Here is a 27955-nt window from a genome sequence, read left to right as displayed (position 1 = left end):
TATAAAAAGGCTTATGGTTTGAGTCACGTTTAGAATTAGTATACTCTCTGAAGCTGGGTAGAATCCCAGGCTTCTTTGTTTAGAAGGTGCCTCTTGAGCTGGAAGCTCTTCTGTCAGGTTTTGGTTTTGGCCTCTCTCTTCGCCCTGTTTAGTCCTGCTCCTCTCATGGGAACTGCTCAGTCAGAGGACATGCCCCTTTCCAAATCACTGATGCCCACATGCTTCTGTCTGCATGACTCTGCAAAGGATAATTTAGAACTTCCATGGTTCCTTTGAGAAAAATCTCCCAAGCTGGCTCCCATGTACATTGAGCACCACCCCCACTTCCATACTCCGGTGGATTGTTTTAAAGACAGATTATCCTGCTCGTTAGACCAGCAGGACCTCTCACTAATGCTGCCCTCTCCTGTCCATCTCATGCCTCCTATCTCTGCTTGCCTCTTGCTAAAGGCCACCGTTACTAAGTTGGGTCCCCAAGACAAGGTTTTTGAGTGTGCAGCCATCTTTCATGGTAACTTCTGGGAAAGGGGTATTGCCCCTGAGGTGCTATTCTGCTGTTTCACCCACTTGGTAAGCCGAGCGTCAGTTCTGAGCCTGTCCTAAAAGGTTGGGGAGCATTTTGAGTATCACCCCTGGTATTTCCTTACATAGTTAAGTTACTAAAAATTAAAAATCAAAAAAGTTTCCCCTAAAACTCCATTGCAAATTTCCATGTGTTACTCATGTATGTCTTACGCCTTGGCTTTTTGCCCTGCAACCCCATCTATGACTCCTTCTCCTCACACCTTTGTCTCCCTCCCCACTCCCCAAGGCCCCCAAGGATTTTCTCAAAATCCTTCTTGCTTTTTTTATGCATTACAAGTGAGTTCTCTTATATTTCTCAACCAGAAGGCCTAATCACAGTGTGTGGGGACAACACAGCTTAGCGTCTACCTCTCCTCCTACAGATGCAGAAATGCAAGAAATATTCTCTTTCCTACAGTAACATTTCCTTTCCTGATACAACCATTAGAGATTTTCAGCCCTTCAAAAGCTTCTACACTTTCTGAGTGGCACAAGGGGAAAGCTAAAATACATTTAGTTTGAACATCAAGAGTAAGCTTCCCATGGGCTAAAATCATTTACAGAAATGAATTTCAAATCTTGAAATGTTTAATATCATTCCTTATCTAGCACGGCAGGAGAGTTATTTTGGAAGAGCAAGGGCGGGATATCCATATAGTTCTTTTTCTTTTTTTTAAATACTACAGCATGTTTCCAAACTGCCTGAGAAATAATATAATTCATTTTCCCCCAGATCTGAATGGCATTTGAAAACAACTTACCTGGACCAACTTCACTTACATATTCTTCCTACTAATACAGTTAATATACTTTAAAATGTCCAAGATATTAGAAATCAATTTAATTCTTTTTCCCAGGGTTTGTGATTTAAATAATTTATTTTTCGCTTTTAGAAAATATTTTCAATAAAAAACATTAAAAATAGAGAAGTATTTAATTTTTCAATCATATAAAAATTTATCTCTAAGAAGCAATTTTTGAAATATGCATGTATTTCTGCACACTGTTTTAAAAAATGGACCATATCCTGTAACCTGTTGAGGACACACATAGTATGTTGACCTAAAGCCTGGACAACCTGAAGAAGGTTGGGAAACTGAACTTTGATTCAACCAGAAATGTTCATAGAGATTACTCATTGCACCAGGTGAGGAGACAGATGAAAAGCCAAATCATGAGAACAGCTGAAAATGGGGTAGGAATGGGGAGGGGGTGGAATGAAGGTAAAATTAATTAATTAATTAATTAATTCCACTGGAACCAAAAAAGGAAGCTTCTAGCACCTGGTAGAATCCTCTCTCGTGGGGACATATTATGGGCAGCTATGTTATTCATGGACTACTCTGAGGTCTCTGGTGGGAGCTTCTGGCTTTTCATTGCACTATCAGAACAACTCCTTGCCATTAAGAAATCTGAACACCTGAACACCAGTATTACTGGTATCTAGTGAAAAGAAACCATTGATGGTGCTAAACATACTGCAGTGCACAAGATAGCCCCCACAAAAAAGAATCACCTGGCCCAAAATGTCAATAGGGTCGAGGTTGAGAAGTCCTGATATACATGATAAAGACATACAAAAGTTTACTGGATCATCCTCTACTGTTGAACATTTGGGTTTCTTATAGATAATGCCAAGATAAAAGTTTTCATAATTAAATCATCATATAGACTTTCTGGTTTTTCCTTAGGATAAATTTTCAGAAACTGAATTTAGTAAGACAAAAGAAATGCATTTTTAAAAGACTTTTGGCACAAATTGCCAAACTACTTTCTTTAAAACATGTAACAATTTGCATCTCTACTAGCAGGGTATATAAAAGAACTCTTTTCACTACACCCTCAAAAATACAAAATAATTTCTATAATCTGTCTTGAGAAACTCAGGAAATATATGTATCTGCTATATCAGCTAACTTAATAATAATAAATAATGTGAATATCAGAATTGTTACTAGTTCTGCTATTGTGCTGTTCATCCACTGGGAAGTCCACCCCAGGAAGACTGCTTTCCTAAGGGCTCTGTTTCAAGCAATGGCTAACTGAACCAAAAAAGAAAGACATAGAAAAACTCATTTATCAATACACTCTGCTAATACACTCTGCCCCCAGGGGTTATTTGTGAGGATCTGACTTACATTTTTAATTTGGAGCCTGAAGATATGATTATGTGGAAGTTTGTCTTTCTTTGCCCTTGTTCTTAAAGATTTATTGGACAGAATGAAAGTTATTACTTTTCCTTTAGTATTGTTTTGATCTTCAATGCAGCTTTCTGAAAGACTGCTGGTGCATGTTACTCACACAGTAAGGTTAAAGGTCTAAGGAATTTATACCTCTGTTCAAATTGTATTTTTGGGAGGGCCCTTCCCTGAAATGGACTTTGGTTTGGGAAATAGCATTGCTTAGTTGAGAAGAAGACTGCTAGAAAAAAATAATCTGGCTAAGATAATAAAAGCCACAACTCAAATGGAAGCCAGATGAACACATACAAACCTATTAAGCATAAACACTATTATAAGCAACTTATCCTTTTCAGATAAAAGATAATTAATTGACCTAAATGGAAGATAGTAACTCATCCATCAGGCTGAACAAGACAAAGGGACTGTGGAATTCTATTTTCCAGATTAGTTTCTTTTAAGAACATGGAAGTCAAAATTCCTAGTAATGGCATTTTTAAGTTTTTTCAATAAATGTTAAAGGCCTATATAATCTTTCCAAAGTTTTAAGATGCCTGGATTCTCCCTGTCCAGTGATGTGAATTCTAAAACTATTTTCAAATGGGAAGGCTGATGCTATTTTAAGATTTGGATTTCTGCCATGTGTGTTCATGCATTCAAGCATCAGTATTTCAGCCCCTTACTACTTCTGAACGAAGCAAAAGTTCTTCAACCCAAGCCTCAGTGGGTGGATATATATACAGATATATATTTAATTTGTAAAACAAGGATTTAACAAAAAAGGACCTATCACATAGGGTTAGGAAAAAGATTAAACAAGATGATGCAGGAAGGTATTATGTGTGCCTGGTACCCTCAAAAATGTTCATTACTATTTAAAATAACTAATCTATCACTGGAAACTGGAGAAGATCCCAAGAAAAAAGTTCTACAGACAGAAAAGTTTTGATCCCATGCTAAGCTGTATGCTCTGAACCCTGCCAAACTATCTTAATTGTAACACCAGGAGGAGCACCATTAGAGTAGAAAATTTCAATCTATCCCATATTCAAAAAGAAAAATTCTCTCTCCCCAAATTTATAGGCCCATTCATCTCCTGGATACCCTTTCAAAATGCTATGCCAGCTTTCTTCTAAAATCTGCAGGAGTTCTAAAAACTAAGTATCTTCCATGAATATCAAACAGGATTTTTACTACAACTCTCCTATTTTCTCATCTCTGCCATATTCTGTTGCTTCTTACTAAGAAAACAGTTGTTAAAAGAAGAGAGGTTTTCAGGTATTAACTGATCTCAAATCAACCTCTGATCCCAAAGCCAGAAACTACTGACCAAGATGCAAATCTTTTTGCAGATGTTTCATATTATTGATCCTTCAAAGCCTGCACCAAAATGCGAACAACAAGATCAAAGAACGGTAATTTGTGAGAATAAAGGGCAAACTAACATGGGGCAAAAGAGGACTGGGTCCCGACCCCTTTTTATTTTCATTTCAATGTAATGGCATAGGTTGAAATGAACTGGAGGCATTCCCAAACTGCCAGAACAAGCAGTCAACTCTCTTATTTGTGTAGCTTAAACAGCCTGGCACGGCCCACACTGAGACATAGTACATTCTGCAAACATTTTTCTCTTGAAATTAAATTTTAATTTTAAATTTGCAGATGGACATTGCTAAATCACCCCATGTAAGTAATCGATCAGTTTAGCTACTTAATCTGCAGCTAACTTATTTTAGTGGGCCCATCAGGATGGAGTACCTAAAAGTAATAGTAATAGCTCACATTTATTGAGCTATTAGAATGTGCCAAGCACTGTTCTAAGTTCTTGATATACATCAATTCATTTAATCCTCATATTTACCCCACTGAGGAAAGCATCATTATTATTATCCCCATTATATGAATGCGTTTATAGGGCCAAAGAGGCCATGTAACTCTTGTGATAGAAGCAGGAAGCTTTGCTCTTAACAGGTTACAGGACCAAACTATTTTTATTTTGCTTTAAAGTTAAAGATGGATCTTTTTTTTTTTTTAAGATTTTATTTATTTATTTAATTGACAGAGAGAGAGAGAGACAGCGAGAGAGGGAATACAAGCAGGGGGAGTAGGGGAGGGAGAAGCAGGCTTCCCGTGGAGCAGGGAGCCCAATGCAGGGCTCGATCCCAGGACCCTGGGATCATGACCTGAGCTGAAGGCAGTCGCTTAACCACTGAGCCACCCAGGTGCCCCTAAAGATGGATCTTAATGAAATAATTTTTCAAGTGGCAAAACAGATTCCATATCCTTATTATAGAAAAATAAGTTAGGTACTATATACAAATAATTTTTTAAAAGTCACTTATATCTTGAAGAAGAATGACTGATATTTTGGGGGAGAAAAAAATCCAAGTTAGGTTCCTATGTGTTTGAGATGCAATGTCAGTTCTGAGTCCTATGCGCCTCTCAACCAAAGCATGTGATCTGTCATTACTCAACAGAACATAATTCAGAAAACAATTCTAATTTTTTGTCACTATTATTCTTATTTTAATCACACTGCTTATAATGTTTTCATAAAAAATCTAAATTTAGAAATAGGCAAGCAATATGTGCGTATTAAAATAAATCAGTGAGAAAAAAATTAATTTTGTTTTATAAAATAAGAATAATTTTGAACCTGGGATGCTGTATTTTGAGTCTGCATTTCTAAATGTTTAAAAAACACTGCTAAATATTTCCTACTCCAGAATAGTAAAACACCATAGTATTGGATTCTGTATCCACTTTATGCAATAAATGGCATGTGGGTTTTTGTTTTCAATCTTTTGCAAAAAGGTAACCTACTAAATAAAAGAAGATATTTGAAAATGATATATCCAGTAAGGGGTTAATACTCAAAACATACAAGGAAACTCATACAACTCAACACCAAAAAAAAGATAAAAAATCTAATAATCTGATTAAAAATAGGCAGAGGAGCTGAATAGACATTTTTCCATAGACCGCATACAGATGGCCAACAAACATATGAAAAGATGTTCAACATCAGTGATCATCAGGAAAACACAAATCAAAACCACAATGTGAGATACCATCACACCCCCGTCAGAATGGCTAGTATCAAGAAGACAAGAAATAACGGGTTGGCATGGATGTGAGGAAAGGGAACCCCTGTGCACTACTGTCGGGAATGGGTGGAGCCACTGTGGGGAGTGGTATGGAGTTCCCCCAAAACTTAAAAACAGAAAACAGAAATACCATACAATCTAGTAATTTCACTGCTGGGTATTTAACTAAAGAAAACAAAAACATAAATTTGAGGGAAAGATATAGGCACCCCTATGTTTATTGCCCCATTATTTACAATAACCAAGATAGGGAAACAACCTAAATGTCCATCGATATGTGAATAGATAAAGAAAATGTTATATACACATGTATATACATATATACATAATGGAGTATCGCTCAGCCATAAAAAATGAAATATTGCCATCTGTGACAACATCCATGAATACACAGAGTATTATACTAAGCCAAATAAGTCAGGCAAAAAAAAAAAGACAAATACCATATGATTTCACATTTATGTGGAATCAAAACACAAAACAAACAAAATAGAAACAGACTCATAAATACAGAAGACAAACGGGTGGTTGCCAAAGGGGAGTGGGAGGATGGGTAAAACAGATTAAGAGGTATGAACTTCCAGTTATAAAATAAACAAGTCACAGGGATGAAAAGTACAGCATGCAAAATATAGTCAATAATATTTTAATAATTTTTATGGCTACAGATGGTAACTATGCTTATTGTGAGCACTGCATATGTACAGAATTATCAAATCACTGTGTTATACTCCTGAAACTAATACAACATTATATGTCAACTATACGTTAATAAAAAAAAAATGCCAAAGGGAGTTCTTTGAGTGGAAGTAAAAGAATGCTAATTAACATCATAAAAACATAAAAAGGTAGAGTAAGTCTCACTGGTAATGGCAAATTTATAGTCATAGATTTTGCAATAAGGTAATAGTGGTGCATAATTCATCTACAACTCTAAAAGTTAGAAAAAAAGAACATGGTAAACATAACTATAAGTAGAATGATCTGTTGTTAGTTATACAATACAAAAAAACATAAATTGTAGCAAAAGAACCTATTTTGTAACAACCTAAAGTGTTTCTTTTAGGAGGAGAAGTAAAAATGTAAAGCTTCCAAATTCTATTAAAGTAAGTTGTTATCAGTTTAAAATAGGGTGCTATAAGTTTAAGATATTTTACGTAAGTTTTATGGGAATTATATAGAAAAATTTTGTAGTAATTTCACGAAAGAACAAGATAAAGAAATCAAAGCATATTGAAACCAAAAACATCGAAACACACAAAAAAGACACCAGAATCAGAAACAAGGAAAAATAGATCCACAAAGCACCCAGAAAAAAATTAACAAAATGGAAATAGTGAGTCCTTTCCTGTCAAGAGTTACATTAAATATAAATAGTTTAAAAGACACAGAATGTCGGAATGGATAAAAAACCAAAAACAAGATCCAACAATGTGCTGCCTACAAGAGAAGCACTTTAGCCTTAAAGACACACATAGGATGAGAGTGAAGGGATGGAAAAAGACATTTCAAGCAAATGGTAACCACAAAAAAAAAAAGAAAGAAAGAAAAGAAAAGCAGGGGCAGCTATACTTAGACAAAATAGTCTTTAAGTTAAAAATGATAAAAAGAGACAAAGAAAGTCATTATGTAATGACAGAGGGGCCTTATCTATCAACGAGATATAACAATTAGATGTAACAAGAAGATATATGTACACAATGGTGAAGCACTGACACACAAAAGCAAAAACTAGAAATAAAAGGAGAAATAAACAGTAACACAATAATAGTTGGGGATTTCAATACCCCACTCTCAACAGTGGATAGAGCATCTGGAGAGAGAATCATTAAGGAAACAGCTGACTTGAACAACACTATAGACCAAATGGACCTAACATATATAAAACATTGTATCCAACAACAGAAGAATATACATTCTTCTCAAGCACACATGGAATATTTTCTAGAATAGACCATATGTTAGGCCACAAAACAAGTCTTAGCAAATTTAAGAAGATTGAAATGGTACCAAGAATCTTTTCTGACCACCATGGAATGAAATTAGAAATCAATAACAAGAGGAAACTGGAAAATTCATGAGAAAATGGAAATTAAACTACTCTCTCCTGAAAAACAAATGGTTCAAAGAAGACATTAAAGGGGAGAAAAAGTTTCTTCAAATAAACAAAAATGGAAACACAAAATACAAAAACTTGTGGGATGTAGCAAAAGTAGTTCTAAGAGGGAACTTCATAGCAATATATGTCTATTTAAGAAGCAAAAAGGATCCTAAATATACAACCTAACTCTACATCTTAAAGAACTAGAAAAAGAACAAACTGAGCCCAAAGTTAGCAGAAGAAAGGAACAACAAAGATTAGAGTAGAAAAAAACAAAGAATAGAAAACAGTAGAAAAGATTAGCTAAACTAAGAGTTGGTTCTTTCAAAAGATAAACAAAATTAACAAATCCGTAGGGAGACTAACCAAGTTAAAGAGAGAGGACCCAAAGCAACAAATTATAAACGAAATAGACATTACAACTGATACCACAGAAATTCAAAGGGACATAGGAGGCTACTAAGAACTTTATGCCAACAAACCAAACAACCTAGAAGAAATGGAAAAATTCATAGAAACATACAGCTTACCACCAATAATTCAGGAAGAAATAGAAAATTTGAATAGACCAATTATGAGTAAGGAGATGAATCAGTAACCAAAAATCTCTCAACGAAGAAAAGCCCAGGACCAGATGGCTTCACCACTGAATTTTACCAAACATTTAAAGAAGAATTAACACCAATCCTTCTCAGACTCTTCTACAAAATTGAAGAGGAGGAAATAGTCCCAAACTCATTCTTTGAGTCCAGCATTATCCTGATACTAAAATTAGAAAAGAAAGCTACTAAAAACAAAACAAAACAAAACTACAGGCCAACATCCCTAATGAATATAGATGCAAAATTCTCAATAAAATATTAGCAAACCAATTCAGCAGCACAGTAAAAGGATCATACACTTTGATCAAGTGGAATTTATTCCTGGGATGCAAGGATGGTTCAACATATGCAAATCAATCAATATGATTATATCACATTAACAGAATGAATAAGAAGACTCATATGAGCATCTCAATAGGTACAGAAAAAACACTGGACAAAATTCAATATCCATTCAGGATAACAACTGAATGAATTATAGATAGAAGAAACGTATCTCAGCACAAAAAGGTCACATATGACAAGCCCACAGATAATACCACACTGAATGATGAACTGTTGAAAGCTTTTCCTCTAAGATTAGAACAAGACAAGATTGCCATTTTAACCACTCCTATTCAACATAGTTCTAGAAGTCTTAGCTAGGGCAATCACACAAGAAAAAGAAATAAAAAATTATCAGAATTAGAACGAACGAAAACTAACCTTACTTGCAGATAACATAATTTTATATACAAAAAAACCTAAACACTCAACTAAAAAACTATTACATCAATGAATTCAGTAAAGTCCCAGAATACAAAATTAACATACAAAATGGAGTAGTGTTCCTATACACTGACAATGAATTTTCTGAAAAAGAAATAAAGCAATCAATCGCATTTACAATAGCATCAAAACAATACAATGCTTGGGAATAAATTTAGCTAAGGAGATGAAAGATCTCTACACTGAAAACGACAAGATACTGATGAAAAAAATTTTCAGAAGACACAAATGGCAAGGTAGCCTGTGTTCGTGGATTGAAAGAATTAATACTTTTATTATTTTTTTGAACATTTTTTTATTCATTTGAGTGAGAAAGTGAGAGCTTTTGTGCTCTCTCACTCTCTCTCAAAATAAAATTGTAAAAAAAAAGAAAAGAAAAAGTGAGAGCACGAGCAGAGGGTAGGGTCAGAGGAAAACAGAAAAGCAGACTCCCCCGTTAAGCAGGCAGCCCAATGCAGGGCTCGATCCCGGGACCCTGGGATCATGACCTGAGCTAAAGGCAGACACTTAACCGACTGAGCCACCCAGGCACCCCAAGAATTAATATTTTTAAAATGTTAATACTACCAAAAGCCATCTATAAATTCAATGCAGTTCTTACTAAGATTCCAAAAGCATTTTTTTATAGAAGTAGGAAAAACACTCCTAAAACTTACATGGAACCACAAAAAGACCCTGAATATCCAGAGCAATCCTGAGAAAGAAGAACAAAGCAGGAGGCACCACACTTCCTGATTTCAAGCTACACTATATATCTATAGTCACCAAAATGGCATGGGTACTGGCATAAAAATGGACAAATAGAAAAATGGAACAGAATTGAGAGCCCAGAAATACACCCCAGCACACAAAGTCAACTAATTTTTAAAAAGGAAGTCAAGAATACCCAATGGAAAAAAGATAGTCTTTTCAATAATGAAGCTGGGATAAGTGGATATTCACATGTATAATAATGAAATTTGACCCATATCTTACACCATACATAGACATTAACTTGAAATGGATTAAAGACATAAATGTGAGACATGAAACCATGAAACTCCTGAAAGGAAACAAAGGAATACAGCTCCTTGGCATGGGTCTTAGTAATAACTTTTTGGATATGACACCTAAAGCACAAGAAAAGAGTAAAAGATAAACAAGTGGGACTACATCAAACTAAAAACGTCTGCACAGCAAAATAAACTATCAACAAAGTGAAATGACAACCTTATGGAATGGGAAAAATATTTGTAAACCATATATATCATGAGTGTTTAATATCCAAAAATATATAAAACTCATACAACTTAATAGCAAAAAAATAATAACCTAATTTAAAAATGGACAAAGGACCTCAATAGACATTTCTCCAAAAAAGATATATGAAAGATCAATAGGTACATGAAAACAAAAGATGCTCAACATCACTAGTCCTTAGAGAAATGCAAATTAAAACCACAATGAGATATCACCTCATGCCTGTTAGAATGACCATCATCAAAAATATAAGAGGTAACAAATACCGGTACAGATGTGAAGAAAAGGAACCCTTATGTGTTGTTGATGGGAATGTAAATTGGTGCAGCCACGATGGAAAACAGTATGGAGGATCCTCACAAAGGTTAAAAATAGAACTACCATATGACCCAGCAATTCTGCTTCTAGCAATTTATCCAAATGTACCGAAAACACTAACTAGAAAAGATATCTGCACCCCCATGTTCATAGCAGCATTATTTACAACAGCCAAGACATGGAAACAACTTAAGTTTCTATCAGTTGATGAGTGGATAAAGAAGCTGTGGGATATATATACAATGGAATATTATTCAGTCATAAAAAACAAGGAAATTATATCATTTGTGACAACATGGATGGACCTCAGGGCACTACGCTAAGTGAAATAAATCAGACAGAGAAAGACAAATACTGTATGATTTCATTTACATATGGAATCTGAAACGAAACAAACAAATAAAAAAACAAACTCAGATATCAGACTTGTAGTCACTGGGGGGAGTCGCAGGGAGGGGAAAGGGAGGAAGGTGGTAAATAGGAACAAACGTCCAGTTATAAATAAATACTAGGAATGTAACATACAACATGATGACTACCGCTATCCCCGCTGTGTGATATATACCATAGAGTATACCTTGGTATATATACCAAGAGTAATTCCTAAATTCTATGAGTTCTCATCACAAGGAGAACATTTGTTTTCCTTTTCTTTCTTTCCTTTTCTTTTTTGTATCTATAATGAGAAGATGGTTGCTAGCTGAACTTATTGTGGTAATCATTTCACAATATATGTATATTAAACCACCATGCTGATACCTTAAACTTTTACAGGGATGTATGCCAATTATTTCTCAATAAAACTGAGGAAAAATAAATAACTCAATTAGAAATGGGGAAAAAATCTAAATAGTCATTTCTTTCAAAAGGTATATAAGTGGCCAATAGAGAAAAAGATGCTTAACATAATTAGCCATTAGGGAATCAAAACCACAAAGAAATACCACTCCAAAGCCACTGAGGTAAAAAAAGAAAAGAAAAAAAAAGGACAAATGACAAATATTGGCAAGAGTCCACTGCTCCTCAGAATGTAAAATGGTGCAGCCAATTTGATAAACAATTTCACTGTTAACCAAAATGCTAAACATAAGAGTTATTCTGTGACCCAGCAATCCTCCTAAGTATATATCCAAAATTATTGAAAACAAATGTCCACACAAAAGCCTGTAACAGAAATGTTCATCACAGTGTTAGTCCCAATAGTCTCAAATTAGAAACAACTCGAACGTTCATCAGTTGATGGACGTGTAAAGAACATGCGGTATTATCATACAATGGACTGTTTCTCGGCTTCAAGAAAGAATGAAGTATTGAAACACTCTAGAACTTGGATGAACCATGGAATGTGCTAAATGAAAGAAAACAGAAGATTACGTATTGTATGATTCCATTTAAATGAACTATGAGAAAGCAAGCCAATCTAGAGAGACAGAAAGTATTGCCTAAGGCTGAGGATGGAGGCCAAGGGAATGGAGAACTGACCTAACAGTGGGTTCAGGGTTTCTTTTTGGGGTGATGAAAATATTCTAAAGTTGACTGTGGTGATGGTTACACAACTCTGTGAATATACTAAAAACACTGAATTGTACACTTTAAGTGGGTGAGCTGTATATGTGAATTATATCTCCATAAACCTGTTAAAACGCTGTATGGCTTGTAAGACATAAAAATATGCACCAGCACTACAAGGTAATAACCGAAATACCCAGACATGCATAGCTTATAACCTACTTAAAAACAGGAGACAACATTATGAAGCTAATAAAATGCTTCTTCAGGTTCTCCTACTAGGATTATTGAACCAAACTCAAAATATATTTTGAGTGTGCATACCAAATACAAAAATTATCTGTGTTCATTAGATGTGGGCTTAAACCATCGAGCTGCTGATTCTGCACAGCCATATCCACATTTCATGCTGATCCTGCATTTTATTGTCACTAAAGTCAATTTTATGAGCAACTGTATACTCTTAACAGAACAAGTACTTTTAAAAAAATGTTGAAATGCCTGCTCATAAACCTATATAAATCCAAACAGTAGCCTTCAGAGTGAAATAAATAAAGTTCAGCAGTTTTACATCATTTTGGAAAGCAGAGTTTTAGATATGAAATATTTATGCCCCCTTATGATTTAAATCTAATGACTATCATGATTTCAAAGTAATTGATTATTATTTAGAAATCTTGCTGGGAAATCCCCTAAAATATTACCTGCAAAGCTTTACACTTTAAGACCAAACTACTGCTTTCTTTAAAATCTTTATTTGCATGTTTTCCCCATAAACTTAGAGATTCAGGAAAAAATAATTACAGAAGGCCCATCATCAAAACCATTTAAAGCTTACCGTTCAAAATGCTGTTGTACCATACATTACCCTGGTACAGAACCTGTTTTGCAATTCTGTGTCTCTTAAGAGCAATTTGCAAAGCCATTTAGGTATTAGCACCAGTATTCTCCAAAGGAGAGACCATAAACACCATTTCTATGACTATAGGCAGCTGAGCTTGGAAGGAATGAACAAAACTGCGGGAGACACATTTTGGGAGGCTCTGATAGAAGGACAAGCATTAAGTAAGTCTTTATATCTTACTGAAGACAATGACTCAGACACTGCGGAATGGGAGGAGCCACACATCAGGAGCTATTTTGTTGGCCAATGGCCAGATGTAGAACAAACCCAGGATAGAGAAAAAGATGGACCCTTGCAAACTTGGCCTCATCCATTGCATCTGCAGCAGGGCGAAGGTTGCTCTGGGTAACGGGGAACACTCAGCACGTAGCAGGCATGCATCATTCCTCTATTTTCTTTAACCTCCTGGTAAGAGGTGAATCTGAGGTGGGATCATTTATGTACATTAGAAGATCCTATGGCATTTTTCCAAGCCCAAGGCTATTACTTTGAGGATTTGGCCAAGTTCCAACTCAGGTAATTATATTCCGCTTCCTAAATTTGCCCTGCTGTTCCAGTTAGGTACAGCACTGTTCGTTTTCCTGCCTTTTCAGAAAAAAAAAGGGGAGAAATTCTTCTTGAACTCACCAGTCTTGCAGACAGAAGAAAGGCAAATGTAATGTGTTACAAAAGTAATGTCTGCCTCAGTAAGGAACAAGATGACTGTGGTGTTTGAACTTTGGTGCCATGGCAAGCTCTGAGCACCAGATAAAGATCGCAGAGAGAGCAAAATCCCTCTGGATGGAATCAGATGACTGTGCCATGATACCCTCATCAGATAATGACCACAAAGGGCTCTCGGTAACTACCACAGAGAATGAGCTCATGATCTCTTCAATCCAGGCAATAAAAGCAGAGACACTTCTGCAAATGTTCGTATCTTTAATATCATTGCAGGTATAACCACTTTCTCAGGAATTGGGGTAGGGACCACCAGCACAAATTCAGGAATGTTTGAACCAGCCAGTCTCTCTCCCTTTAATGCCGGGGACCCTAAAAATAAAGCAGGCTGTCATCCCTCACACGGCCAAAGATTTAAAGTCTGACAATATCAATTTTGGGCAAGGATATAGGGAAAACAAAACTCCCATGCGCGCTGGTGGGAATATAAACTGGTTCAGACACTTTTCATAGCAACTTGGCACCATCTAGTAAAACTAAAAGTGTTTCTACCCTACATCCCAGCCATTCTGCTTCTAAAAATATACCCTACTGAGGTTCTTGTACATTGCACCCAGAGGCACTCACACAGATATTCACTGTAGCCATGTTTGTCATAAAGAACTGGGAGAAAAAAACTAAATGTGTATGGAAGAACAGAAAAATAAAGCATAGTATATTCATATGATAGAATATCATGGATTTACCTAAAAAACATAACGCTAAGTGGAGAAAAAAAATAGAGTAATTTGTACAGCTGGATACTATTCATTCCAATTTACAAAAGGCAAACATTACTTTCTTACTTTTTATGAACCAGAGTGATTATGGGAAAAAGCACACCTCCATGCATGTACGCAAGTATGTACACATATGCCCACACACAGACATTTGTAGTATTTTGGTTGCTCAGCTCTCAAAGCACTATTCTGGGGTTGGGAAATGCCCCACTGTATGTTTTTTGGTAAAAGTCTTGGCCTAACTCCCACGACAGAAGGCAAAAAAGCCACAGTGGGATTTCCTAGATGACCCCGATTGCTAGCAAGGGAATGAGCACATGATCTAGCTTGCCAGCCCTGATAACCTCACTCGGGGTCTTGAGCCTAAGGCCAAGCAGGCAAAGGTACAGAGACAGTGACAAATGTTCTGGCAGGTGGCAAGGGTCAGGTGGCCAGAGAGAAGGCTGCAGCCCCCCTGCTCCCACAGATGGCCCCTCAGGCATAGCAGTCACCATGGTTCTGACTGCAGAGTCTCTCTTTTGGTTCCCACCCATTACTGGAGCCTAGATCACCGATGTTCCCCGTGATTCTATTTGCCACCAATTCCATTTCTATACAAAGATTTTCTGCTTGAAGCAGCTACATCTGTTTCTGCTGCTTGTGGAATACGAACCTTACAGATGGAGGAGGATGCAGCAAGCTCACCCAGTGGCGGCCCCAGGACAGGCAGGGGAGAAATGGAACTGGCTGACGTGCAATATTTTATTTTGATTTAATGACAATGGTTCAGATACAAATTTGACAGCCTGTTAATAGCTGTTCATATTGAACAGCAAAAAAAAAAAAAAGGTGTGTTTATCACCCATTGGAATTTTTAAAGTATTAATTTTTAAAGATTTATTTATTTATTTGAGAGAGCGAGAATGAGAGAGAGTACATGAGAGGGGGTTGGGTCAGAGGGAGAAGCAGGCTCCCTGCTGAGCAGGGAGCCCGATGTGGGACTCGATCCCGGAACTCCAGAATCATGACCTGAGCCGAAGGCAGTCACTTAACCAACTGAGCCACCCAGGCGCCCTAAAGTATTAATTTTTAAAAGATGAATTTCATGCCATTTTTGGAGTCCCTAAGTGGTTCAGGTACATTTCTTGTATTTCACAGATCCCAGGCCTGTTTGGGGTCCTGCTGTTTGAAAGTATGCCAGTAATACACTGAATTTAGGAGCAAAATGCACAGATTCTCAATGTTCAACCTGTGCTTCTATTTAAAAGGGAAATCCACAGATCATCGCAAGGATGTTTGATTATACCAAAGCAGGCCATTAGTCCTCATTCCTAATCTTCATTTTAGAGACGCTCAGTTACATACAATGAATGACATACGAAATAGATGTTTTTGGACTTCTGGGCTAACAAAGCAACACTTAAAGACTTGTCAGGAACTCTTTTAGCAGGATAACTTCTCCCCAGGTTTCAGTGTCTTCTCTTAATCTGTAACATAAATATGCCCCCAATGATGGACCCAAATGTGTAAGAGTTGAGGCAACTTACTGCACGGATGTCCTAACACCTTCACTTCATCAATAACAAGGTAGCCTTGATGTCCAGAAGTTATCACTTCAAAAATCACCTGGAAAATTAAGAAAGATTTATATTATTCACTCATTTTGTCAGAGTTTTACCAAATGTCTCCTACACATAAATGTAGTTTGTTCATTCATTCATCATGTTTCTAACAACCATTAATGGAGCACCTAATATCTGCCAGTCAATGTTCCAGGTTTTAAGATGACAAATATAGAAAAGATCCCAACCCAGTTTTCAGGGAGGTTAATGGGAAGGGCTGGGTCAGACATCATCCTACCTCAAGACTCACCTGGTAAGGAGGTAATACCATGGTTAAGAGCTGATATTTGGAAGATGGAGGCTTAAAGTCATTTACCATAGACAATGTTGAGATTTAAATTGCTTTACGAGAACATATTTTCTGGTCAGTTCCTCTGAGGGGATTCTATGACCATGCTGAACCATGTGGGGCCCTGGGTTTTATACAACTAAAATGAAAAAACTACCATAAAGGCTGTGAAAGAAAAGTACAGGGTACTAGAATAACATATACCAAAAGGACCTCCTGTGAGGAGGTTGCAGTTCTCCTAACAGCTGATTATGAATGAGGAAGGAGAGTAAGGCTTCTTCCTGGGCATCTGCAAAGGCCCTGAGGTGGACATGGCCATGGCCATGAAGAGGAGTATTGGGACATATAGCTATAAAAGTCAGCTGTGACCAGGTTGCAGAGGCTCCTCTCCTAGGGCAGGGATTCCAGGGAAGACACTATATTAGTAATATAAAGACGCCATGGCTGCTGAAACTCAGAGGGCAGAGATATGAATTAAGAGCAGAATGACATAAAAATCTCTACAGTGCTAAAATCAAGAGGTCTTTAGCAACTGCTTGATCATGGGAAAAGTAAGGCAGAAAAAGAAGGGCAACATGCTCTGAAGTTCTCAGAATGAACGATATTTTTGAGATTGTAGGGTCACTTCAGAGAAATTGAGGTTAAAGGAGAAAAAAAGCAGTAAGAAGTTATCAATGTTCTTAACATGACTGTCTGAAGTTGTCTAATATGGCTATTATTAAAAAGGTCCACATGACATTATTTTCATCTCCATTTACATATATCTGCATCATCAAGGAGACTGTGGCTCATGCAAAATAAATTTTCTAAGTCTTAAAAAAAACAGCAACTGCACTCTTGGAGAAACGAAGTTTCATTCCTATAAAAATCTGTACACAAATGAAAAACTTTACTCATAGTAGCCAAAACCTGGAAACAGCCCAGATGGCATTCAATGGTAAATAATAAAGAAGACTGCTGTACATCCATAGCATGGAATACTACTCCACAATACCAAGGAAATAACTATTGATGATAGGATGAGCTCTAGAGAATTATGCTGAGTGAAAAAGCCAATCACAAAGATTACCTACTATATGATTCCATTTATGTAGTATTGTGTAAAGTCAACATTTTTGAAGGGAGGGCAGATTAGTCGTTGCCAGGGCTTAGGGATGGAGGAAGAAGGGACGAAAGGGTGGTTAGAGGACAACACGAGTTGAGTGATCCTTGTGATGCTGGAACCTTTAAGGTTTTTGCTGTAGTGATGGATGCACAAACCTCCTCAGGTAATAAAACTGTATAGTTCACAGCAGCTTTATTTGCAATAGCTAAAACACGGAAACCACCAAGTATCCATTGATGGATGAATGGGTAAGCAAAATGGGGTAAATACATACAATGAAATATTATTCAGTCTTAAAAAGGAAGGAAATTCCAACACATGCTATGACGTGGAGAAACCTGGGGGACATTACGATGGGTGAAATAAGTCAGCCACAGAAGGGCAAATACTGTATGACCCCACATATATGAGTTACCTGGAACAATCAAATCCAGAGAGACAGAAAGCAGAATGATAGTTGCCAGTGGCTGAAGAGAGGGGCAATGGGAAGTTACTATTTTACAGAGGCAGAGTTTCAGTTGTGCAAGGTGAAAAGAGTTCTGGAGATGGATGCTGGTGATGGTTGCACAACATTAAGAAGGTATTTCATACCATTGAACTGTATACTTAAACATTATTAAGATGATAAATTTTATGTTATTTGTATTTTACTACAGTAAAACAAAAGCAAAAAAATGTATAGAACTAAATACACACACATGCATGCACAAGTAAAATGGGAAATCTGAAAAAGGGTAGATTTCAACCATGTCAATATCCTGGTTGTGATATTATACTTGCGGTTTGCAAACTGCTACCATTGGAGGAAACTGGGTACTATGTACACAGGAATCTGTATTATTTCTTACTGCTGCATCTGACTCCACAATTATCTCCACAAAAATTTTAACTTAAAAAAGTAACTATAAATTACCATTTACTAAGCGCTTAATACAGTACATACACTGGGCCGATATCACCCCATCATCTTATTTATCAGTTCATGAAAAAATTCTTCAAGGATTCATATTTGAAGAACAAAGAGATTCAGATACACAATAATTGTTAAAAATCCAGTCTTTCTGGATGTTTACACTACTACACATTGCCTGAACAAACACTTCAACCCTAGGACTGCATTATTTATGTGTGTGCAATGGATGTAAAAATGGAGAAAGCAATCAGCAGAGCCCAAAACGGAAAAGCTCAGGGGGCTCCCTAGATAAGAAGTCATCCCAGAAACATCTGCTAGACTAGATGACCCTACACCATGATGTCACAACACTGAAATACAAAACATACAGGGGAGAGGAGAGGACCAAAGGAGAACAGAAATGAAAACAAAACAAAACAAAACAAAAACACTTTGTCCTATTTGTAAGTATATATATATTTTTTCACTGATGACACAGAGAAAGGAAGATGAATGCACAGTATTACAATCTGTAATCTTGCATATATTTCTCTCTCTGCTGAAGTCTAGAAAAGGACAGTTGAGAGAACAAAAAGCAGATGAGTCCTGACAGCAAGTGGGGGAAAGAGCCCTCCAGAAGCCCTCCAAGCTGGGGCCCTGGGAGGAGACAGCAAGAGCAGGCAGCACAGGACCCAGCTGCCTGCTCTGTTCACAATGGCCAGTGAATACACCAATGTCCGTGACCACCAGCTACCCAAGAACTCCATGGCGTTGGTCATGGAAAGGGTATTTTGAAAGCCAAAACCAGACATGTTCATCCATCCTTCCTTCCTCCCAGCTGACCTCCCTTCCTTCTTCCCTCCCTCTTACACATTCATTCAATTCAAGTCTCCACTGGGTGTCCTCTTTCTTCCACGCACTGTGATAAGTACTGTGATAAACATCACGAACAGAACAGATGCAAAACTGTCCTTCACAACAAGCCATATTTTTACTTTATCAACTACATGGGTTGAAGCTTCTTATAAAAATGGAATAATCTTTATTTTTGAAGAGATATGCTAACTCTTAGAATATATTGTACATACAAAAATGTTCATGTGGATCTATTTTTGAAGTTGCCATGTGTAAATTCAAAGCATAATATTTCATTTAAACCAATATAGGACCATGGCCCTATGAAAGAATGGGAGAGAAAGAAAGGAGGGGAAGAAATGAGAGACCTCGATAAGTCATCCTAAAACCTTTGAACCAGTTTTTTCATTAATCACATTCACAGAATTTATGACCCTAAAAGATTCACACTCAAAGATTCTGAGTCTTATTGTCCAACTATTTATAGGATATTTACTGTAAGCTCTGAGAGGGATACAAAAAATATTAGACAATTTTACGAAATTTAGGCTTCAAGTCCACAAAAAATAAGGAACACAATCAACGAACAGAACGAGACGATGGCCATCTAACAGGTGGGAACAATAAAGAGCTCACAGGACTGTGATCTTTCTCCACCACAGGACTGTCACCTCCTCCTTACCCAACCAGCCAGGACACCTCTGACACAGCCAACACAACCTTCAATCCATTTCTCACCCTGCTCGTTAAACTCACAGATACCCCAAAAGGACTTACAAGTGTCCCTGCTGGCCCGGAGGCAGAGAGACTCAGCAGCAAGCCCATGCACTCCAGATTCCCAGCAAGACGACTTGCCAGTGAGGCCACAACAAAAGAATCAAACACAGATTTATTTCTGAAACTTTATCTGTTCCCCTCAGTCTTCTAAAGGCATCTCACTGCAAATACACCAAGAGAACAATGGACTGCTCCATTCAGTTAATTAGAAATTTTGGAAAGTAAACTTCAAAAGCCTAGGAGATTCCAGCACTGACTTAACTTAGTTTCCCTAACTGTAGAGACAAAAAGGACAAAATAATATTCATAGATAAGTTTATGTGGGTGTGTTCACACACTTCACACACATGTATATATTGACATACAATATACCAATAAAATTTTTACATGACACATTTAGGTATTATACCTAAGAAGGTGAATTATGTGCTGCAAGTTTGGAAGCAGTAACGCCAATGCTTCTTTCCAAAAACTGAAGCAAGTTTTTCAAAAGACCATTTTCCACCTCTTTTTTAGTAATTTTAGTTAAAGGGCTTATGAGTACAAGTTTTATTAGCTGCTTCAAGTTTATAACTTAGTATATAAATGTTTCAACACATACCACAATTATAAAGTAGGTTTGATTTGTACTGAAAAGTTTGCTATATTGAAATAAATATGACTGAATGAAAATTCCTGAATTTAGGTGGTCTACAACAATCTTAGACTGACTGCTAACTTGATTTGAACATCTGACCAGTAAGAGATTCACTCTGTTGCTTCTAACAAACACGAGGGTTAAGACATGCCCTGAGAACATGAGGCCTATTTTAAATACATTTCTTAAAAACAGATTTTTAGACTCCCATAAAAAGGTTTCCTTGTCTTGAATTCTTGTTATCTGGCAAGTTTTTCATTTTGTACTTTTTTCTAGCCAGTGCCCTTACCAAGAAAGCTCCAAAAGCAAAAATATTTTTGTCTGTTTTTGTCAAATAAGGAACTACTCTACTGAAAGTACAGGTATTGCTCTAGTGAAGTATAACAAGTACATGCAGAACCCAGCGGGAGTCCTGGGATGTCTGAAAATGCCAGCATCGAGGGCCAAAAAGATAGAGGTCAGAGGAAAGAAGTAATAACAGGAGAACACCAACAGCACCACTGGAAAAGGAAAAAGAAAGCTGAAACAAACTGATTTGCAGATGTGCCCATGCTTACTTTTATCAAATAGAACAGAATACACTGGAAGTCTATATTAAGAAGTGAGGTTTGTCTCTCTTTAAGAAACATACCAAGTCTTTTCATTTAGGAAAATTCAAAAATTTAAAAACCATCTATGTCTCAGGTATCTTTTGCATATATTATGTAATTTTCCCCAACCATTTGAGGCAAGCAAATTCCCTTTCAGGGATGAGGAGGCTGACTCAGAAAGTAATTATGTAATTTTTCTGAGATCACACAATTAGTACATTGCAGGGTCAGGGTGTAATTCCAGGTCTATTTTACTTCTAAGTCTGGACTCTTTACTGAACTGCTTTAACTAGTAAGCATGAGAGACTCCATATATGTAGAATATACATACATACACACACACATACATATGTCTGACCGATACATACATACATATCTATACACACATATACATATATAATACACAACCATGCATTCACACACACAAAAATATATATCCTTTAATTCATATATATATATATATATATATATATATATGTATGTTCTAAAATTTTTACTTCCACATTTAAGTAAGGAATGTAGTAATCATCTGGTTAACCTAGCAATGTAGATGCAAGGAACAGTTATATGACATAGTTTTAACAACAGAAATTTTAAGACAAGGGTCAGCAAACTGTAGTCAACAGGACAAATCGCCCCAACCTCTGTTTTTGTGTTACCCACAAAGTAAGGATGGTTTTTATACTTTTCAACAGTGGGAGAAAGTCAAAAGAACAGTTATTTAGCAACACATGAGAATTATATGAAATTGAAATTTCAATGTCTACAAATAAAGTTTTATCATAACACAGTCATGTTCATTCAACTGTGTATCGTTTAGAACAGCTTCGCACAAAAACAGCAGAGCTCAGTAGATGTCACAGAGACCATCTGGCCCACAAAGCCTGAAATATTTATGACTACCAAGCTTCCAGATTACAAAAAAAAAAAAAAACCAACAAACCTTTCCTGCTTGGCTCCCCAACAACTGCCATTACTCTGGATAACAAGAAAGCATGTATCAAGAGCAAGAGTTTGTCACCACCAAATACAACATGCTCTGCACTCCGTGCGGGAGCCTCGCATTCCAGCAATGGCAGGGGGAAGCCCTCCCCCTGGACCGAATTGCTTCAAGTGCGTCACATGGGTATCATTTCTAATACCCACTTAGGCTTATAGTATCATTACCATTTTTTTAAAAAGCATAATTGCATACCAAAACAAAACCATAGACACTAATTACTTGATAGACCTCAAAACACTGTATACAAAATTAAATCAAATTAAAAAATAAAATAAAACCCAACTCATTTAGCAGTCAAATCTTCTACAAAGAAACTGAACTACTGAGAACGTTTAACACTTTAATATTAAAACCTAACCCTCAGTGATGATTCTACGCCATGTTCTTTGGCACAAGATAGATTTCATGGAAGTATCTTTGTATTTACTGAGACACACACAATTTTAGGAAAAATGGCTTTGCCCTCTAAGTCAATCGAAATTGTGATTACTTGAAAAAGTTGAAAACTAAAGTGTTTGATCAGTACAACAAAAATCACAGAGCCATCCTTGCTTATTCTGGAATAATTTTGCCAAAACCCAGCATTTAATCCTTTTTTTTGGGGGGGGGATCTGGCCTGAAAAAAAATATAATTAATCCTCATTATTTGCAGATTCTGTATTTGCGAATTTGCCTACTCACTAGCTTATCTGAGACCCCAAAACCAATATATGAAAAGCTTTCATGGTCATTTGTGGACATGCACAGAGGGGTAAAATTTGAGTTGCGCATCCCAGCTGAGGTCAGTCAACACAATGCTCTTTTGATTCAGGTCTCATACCATAAACGTATGTCCTTACCCCAGTCTGTTTGGTAAGGCATTTTTCCTATTTTTGTGCCTTCTATGGGTGATGCTGCTATTTAAAATGGCACCCAAATGCAATGCTGAGGTGTTGTCTAGTGTTCCAAAGCACAAGAAGGCTGCACTGTGCCTTATGGAGAAAATATGTGTCTTAGGGAAGTTTCATTCAGGCATAAGTCATCATACTTTTGGCTGAGTTTAATGTTAAAAATCAACGACGTAGATGGCGGAGGAGTATGAGGCCTAAATTTTGTCTGGTCCCAGGAATTCAGCTGGATAGGGATCAAACCATTCTGAACACCTATGAACTCAACAGGAGATACAAGAAAAGAATAGCAGCAACTCTCTGAACAGAAAAGCGACCACTTTCTGAAAGGTAGGACGAGCGGAGAAGTGAATCCGAGGTGATATTCGGGAAGATAGACGGCGGGGGAGGGGGCCTCCGTAGGCTGCTTCTGGCAAGTGATAGAGCCGCGGACCACAAAATCGGAACTTTTAGAAGTCGGCTACTCTGAGGGACGTCGCTTCAGTGGCTCAGCACGGGGATGGAACCCTCGTGGGACAGTGTGGTCTCAGGACCCTCAGGGTCACAGAAAAACCGGGGGTGCCTGAGTGCAGCAAAGCTCCCAGGTATCGGAGCGGGAAAGCCAGCTGCAGAGACGGAGCCGAGGAGTGAGCTCTCACCTCGGGGATGCCATGAACCGTGATCCGAGGCACAGTCGGGCCACTGCTCTTTCAGCGGGGACCCGACAAGCAGCAGATCTGGGGAGACTCCCCTTCCTCCCCGGGGAGGAGCGGCGTGGAAGGGCCCCGCAGGGATCCGCTGGGTTTGGAGACTCCACACGGGGTCGGGTGCCAGACATAGAAACGCTCGGTCACAGGCCGGGTGAGCACGGAGTGCGGCTGGAGACCGGGGAGACGGGAGTGATTGACTGCTTTTCTCTGGGGCTCACTGAGGAACGGGCCCCAAGTTCTCGGCTCCTCCGGGGAAGAGATTGGGAGGCCGCCATTTTCACTCTCATCCTCCAAAGCCGTACGGAAAGCTTGCAGGGAACAAAAGCTCCCGAGAGCAAACCCAAGCAGATTACGTAGCCCGGACCCGGCAAGGGCGGGGCAATTCCGCCTCCGGCAAAGACATTTGGAAACCACGGCAACAGGACCCTCCCCCAGAAGACCAGCAAGAACAGCCAGCCAAGACCAACTTCACCGATCAATAAGAACAGCAAAACTCCAGCACAACGGGAATACTGCACATAGAATGCATGGCTTTTTTTCCCCCGATCCCTTAGTCTTTCAAAGTTAATTTTTGTAATTTTCTTTTTTTTAATTTTTCTTTTTCCCTTTTCCAACCAACATCTTATCAATAACTTTTTAAAAAATCTTTATTTTTCATTTTTAAAGTCATATTCTATCCCTTCATAGTAGTTAACCTTATATATATAAGTTCTCTCTTTAAAATTTTGGGATACAGTTTCTTCTAACAGACCAAAATATACCATGAATCTTTAGTGTATGGCTTTGTTCTAGTCTCCTGCCTGATCATATTCTCTACCTTCTTTCTTTTTTTTTTTTTTAATTTCCCTTCTTTCCTTTTTCTTTTTCTTTCTTTTTTTTTTTTTTAAGATTTTATTTGACAGAGAGAGACACAGCGAGAGAGGGAACAAAAGCAGGGGGAGAGGGAGAGGAAGAAGCAGGCTTCCTGTGGAGCAGGTAGCCCGATGCGGGGCTCAATCCCAGAACACTGGTATCATCACCTGAACAGAAAGCAGAAGCTTAATGACTGAGCAACCCAGGCGCCCCACTTCTTTCTTTTTTTCAACCAACTTCTTCCCTTATCAATTCCTTTCATAAAATCTGTTATAATTTTCGTATTTACACACATATTCCAGCCCTTCATATTTAACCTTATTTTTGTACATATATGTTTTTCTTTATTTAAAATTGTGGGAGCACTTTCTTTAACAGAACAAAATATGCCCAAGATCTAGTGTGTGGCACTGATCTAGGGACCAGCCTGATCATATTTGATCATATTCTTTTCTTTTTTATCTTTTTATTTTTTTTTTTTCTGGCTGTCCCTTTCTTTTCCCCCGGTTTCAAGTCTCTTCTGATTTCTTTACTGTATATTGTTCTAGGGTCATTGTTACCCTGTTAGCATTTTATTCTCTCATTCATCTATTTGCCTCTGGACAAAATGACAAGATGGAAAAAATCACCTCAAAAAAGAACAAGAGTCAGTACCGACTGCCAGAGACCTAATCAATACAGAAATTAGTAGGATGTCAGAACTAGAGTTCAGAAAAACGATTATACAGATACTAGCTGGGCTTGAAAAAAGCATGGAAAATATTACAGAAACTCTTTCTGGAGAAATAAAAGAACTAAAATCTAACCAAGTCGAAATCAAAAAGGCTATTAATGAGGTGCAATCAAAAATGGAGGCTCTAACTGCTAACATAAATGAGGCACAAGAGAGACTTGTGATATCGAAGACCAAAGGATGGAAAATGAAGAAGCTGAGAAAAAGACACATAAACAACTACTGGATCACGAGGGCAGAATTCAAGAGATAAGCGATACCATAAGATGAAACAAAATTAGAATAATTGGGATCCAAGAATGAAATAAAGAGAGAGAGGAGCAGAAGGTATACTGAAGCAAAATATACAAGAGAACTTCCCTAATTTGGGGAAGGAAACAGGCAACAAAATCCAGGAGGCACAGAGACCCCCTCAAAATCAATAAAGATAGGTCAAAACTTGGACATCTAATAGTAAAACTTACGAGTCGCAGAGACAAAGAGAAAAATCCCAAAAGCAGCTTGGGACAAGAGATCAGTAACCTACAATGGTAGAAACATTAGATTGGCATCAGACCTATCTACAGAGACCTGGCAGACCAGAAAGGACTGGCATGATATATTCAGAGCACTAAACGAGAAAAATATGCAGTCAAGAATACTATATCCAGCTAGGCTGTCACTGTAAATAGAAGCAGAGAGAAAAAGGTTCGAGAGCAAACAAAAACAAAAGCAATTTGCAAAGATGAAACCAGCGCTACAGGAAATATTGAAAGGGGTCCTCTAAACAAAGAGAGAGCTTAAAAGTAACAAAGACCACAAAGGAATACAAACAATACATGGTAACAGTCACCTTACAGGCAATACAATGGCACTAAATTCATATCGTTCACTAGTTATCCAGAAAAAGAAAAAAAAAAAAGTTACCCTGAATGTAAATGGGCTAAATGCCCCAATCAAAAGATACAGGCTATCAGACTGCATAAAAAAACAAGCCCCATCGATATGCTGTCTGGAAGAGACTCATTTTAGACCCAAAGACACCTCCAGATTGAAAGTGAGCGGGTGGAAAACCATTTACCATGCGAACGGACACCAAAAGAAAGCTGGGGTGGCAATCCTTATAACAGACAAATTAGATTTTAAACCAAAGACTATAATAAGAGATGAGGAAGGACACTATATTCTACTTAAAGGGTCTATCCAACAAGAAGATCTAACAATTGTAAATATCTATGCCCCTAACATGGGAGCAGCCAATTATATAAGCCAATTTAATAACAAAAGTAAAAAAACACATCCACAACAATACAATAATAGTAGAGGACTTTAACACCCCCCTCAATGAAAGGGACAGATCATCTAAGCAAAAGATCAACAAGGAAATAAAGACTTTAAATGACACACTGGACCAAAGGGCTTTCACAGGTATATTCAGAACATTCCATCCCAAAGCAACAGAATACACATTCTTCTCTAGTGCCCATGGAACATTCCCCAGAATAGATCACATCCTAGGTCACAAATCAGGTCTCAACCGGTACCCAAAGACTGGGATCTTTCCCTGCATATTTTCAGCCCACATGCTTTGAAACTAGAAATCAATCACAAGAGGAAACTCAGAAAGAACTCAAATACATGGAAGCTAAAGAGCATCCTACTAAAGAATGAATGGGTCAACCAGGAAATTAAAGAAGAATTAAAAAAACTCATGAAAACCAATGAAAATGAAAACACAACTGTTCAAAATCTCTGGGATGCAGCAAAGGAAGTCCTAAGAGGAAAGTATATGCAATACAAGCCTTTCTCAAAAAACAAGAAAGGTGTCAAATACACAACCTAACCCTACACCTAAAGGAGCTAGAGAAAAAAAGGCAAATAAAGCCTAAACACAGCAGGAGAAGAGAAATAATAAAGATCAGAGCAGAAATCAATGAGATAAAAACCAAAAGAACAGTAGAACAGATCAACAAAACTAGGAGCTGGTTCTTTGAGAGAATTAGTAAGATTGATAAAACCCTGGCCAGACTTATCAAAAATAAAAGAGAAATGACCCAAACAAATAAAAACATGAATGAAAGAGGAGAGATCACAACCAACACCTAGAAAATACAAACAATTATGAGAACATTATGAGCAACTATATGCCAGCAAATTAGATAATCTGGGGAATTAGATGCATTCCTAGAGATTTATAAACTACCAAAACAGAATGAGGAAGAAATAGAATACTTGAACAGACCTATAACCACTAAGGAAATTGAAGCAGTCATCAAAAATCTCCTAACAAACAAAAGCCCAAGGCCAGATGGCTTCCCAGGGGAATTCTACCGAA

General features: G+C 37.5%; 1 protein-coding gene across 1 annotated transcript in view; it reads right to left on the bottom strand.

The window, feature by feature from the left end:
• Positions 1-27955, bottom strand: part of PTPRM (protein tyrosine phosphatase receptor type M) — an 824025-nt gene that overhangs the window by 455388 nt on the left and 340682 nt on the right. Inside the window, exon 4 of the mRNA XM_028123955.2 lies at positions 16258-16336. Coding sequence (XP_027979756.1) covers positions 16258-16336 — 79 coding nt within the window. The remainder of the gene's footprint in view (positions 1-16257; positions 16337-27955) is intronic.

The sequence above is a fragment of the Eumetopias jubatus genome, unplaced genomic scaffold, assembly GCF_037043125.1.
Source record: "Eumetopias jubatus isolate StellerSeaLion01/CBP00866 unplaced genomic scaffold, mEumJub1_p1.0 scaffold_16, whole genome shotgun sequence".
Classification (NCBI taxonomy): domain Eukaryota; kingdom Metazoa; phylum Chordata; class Mammalia; order Carnivora; family Otariidae; genus Eumetopias; species Eumetopias jubatus.
Note: the sequence above shows the minus strand (reverse complement) of the source record. Positions and strands in the feature narration are given on the sequence as shown.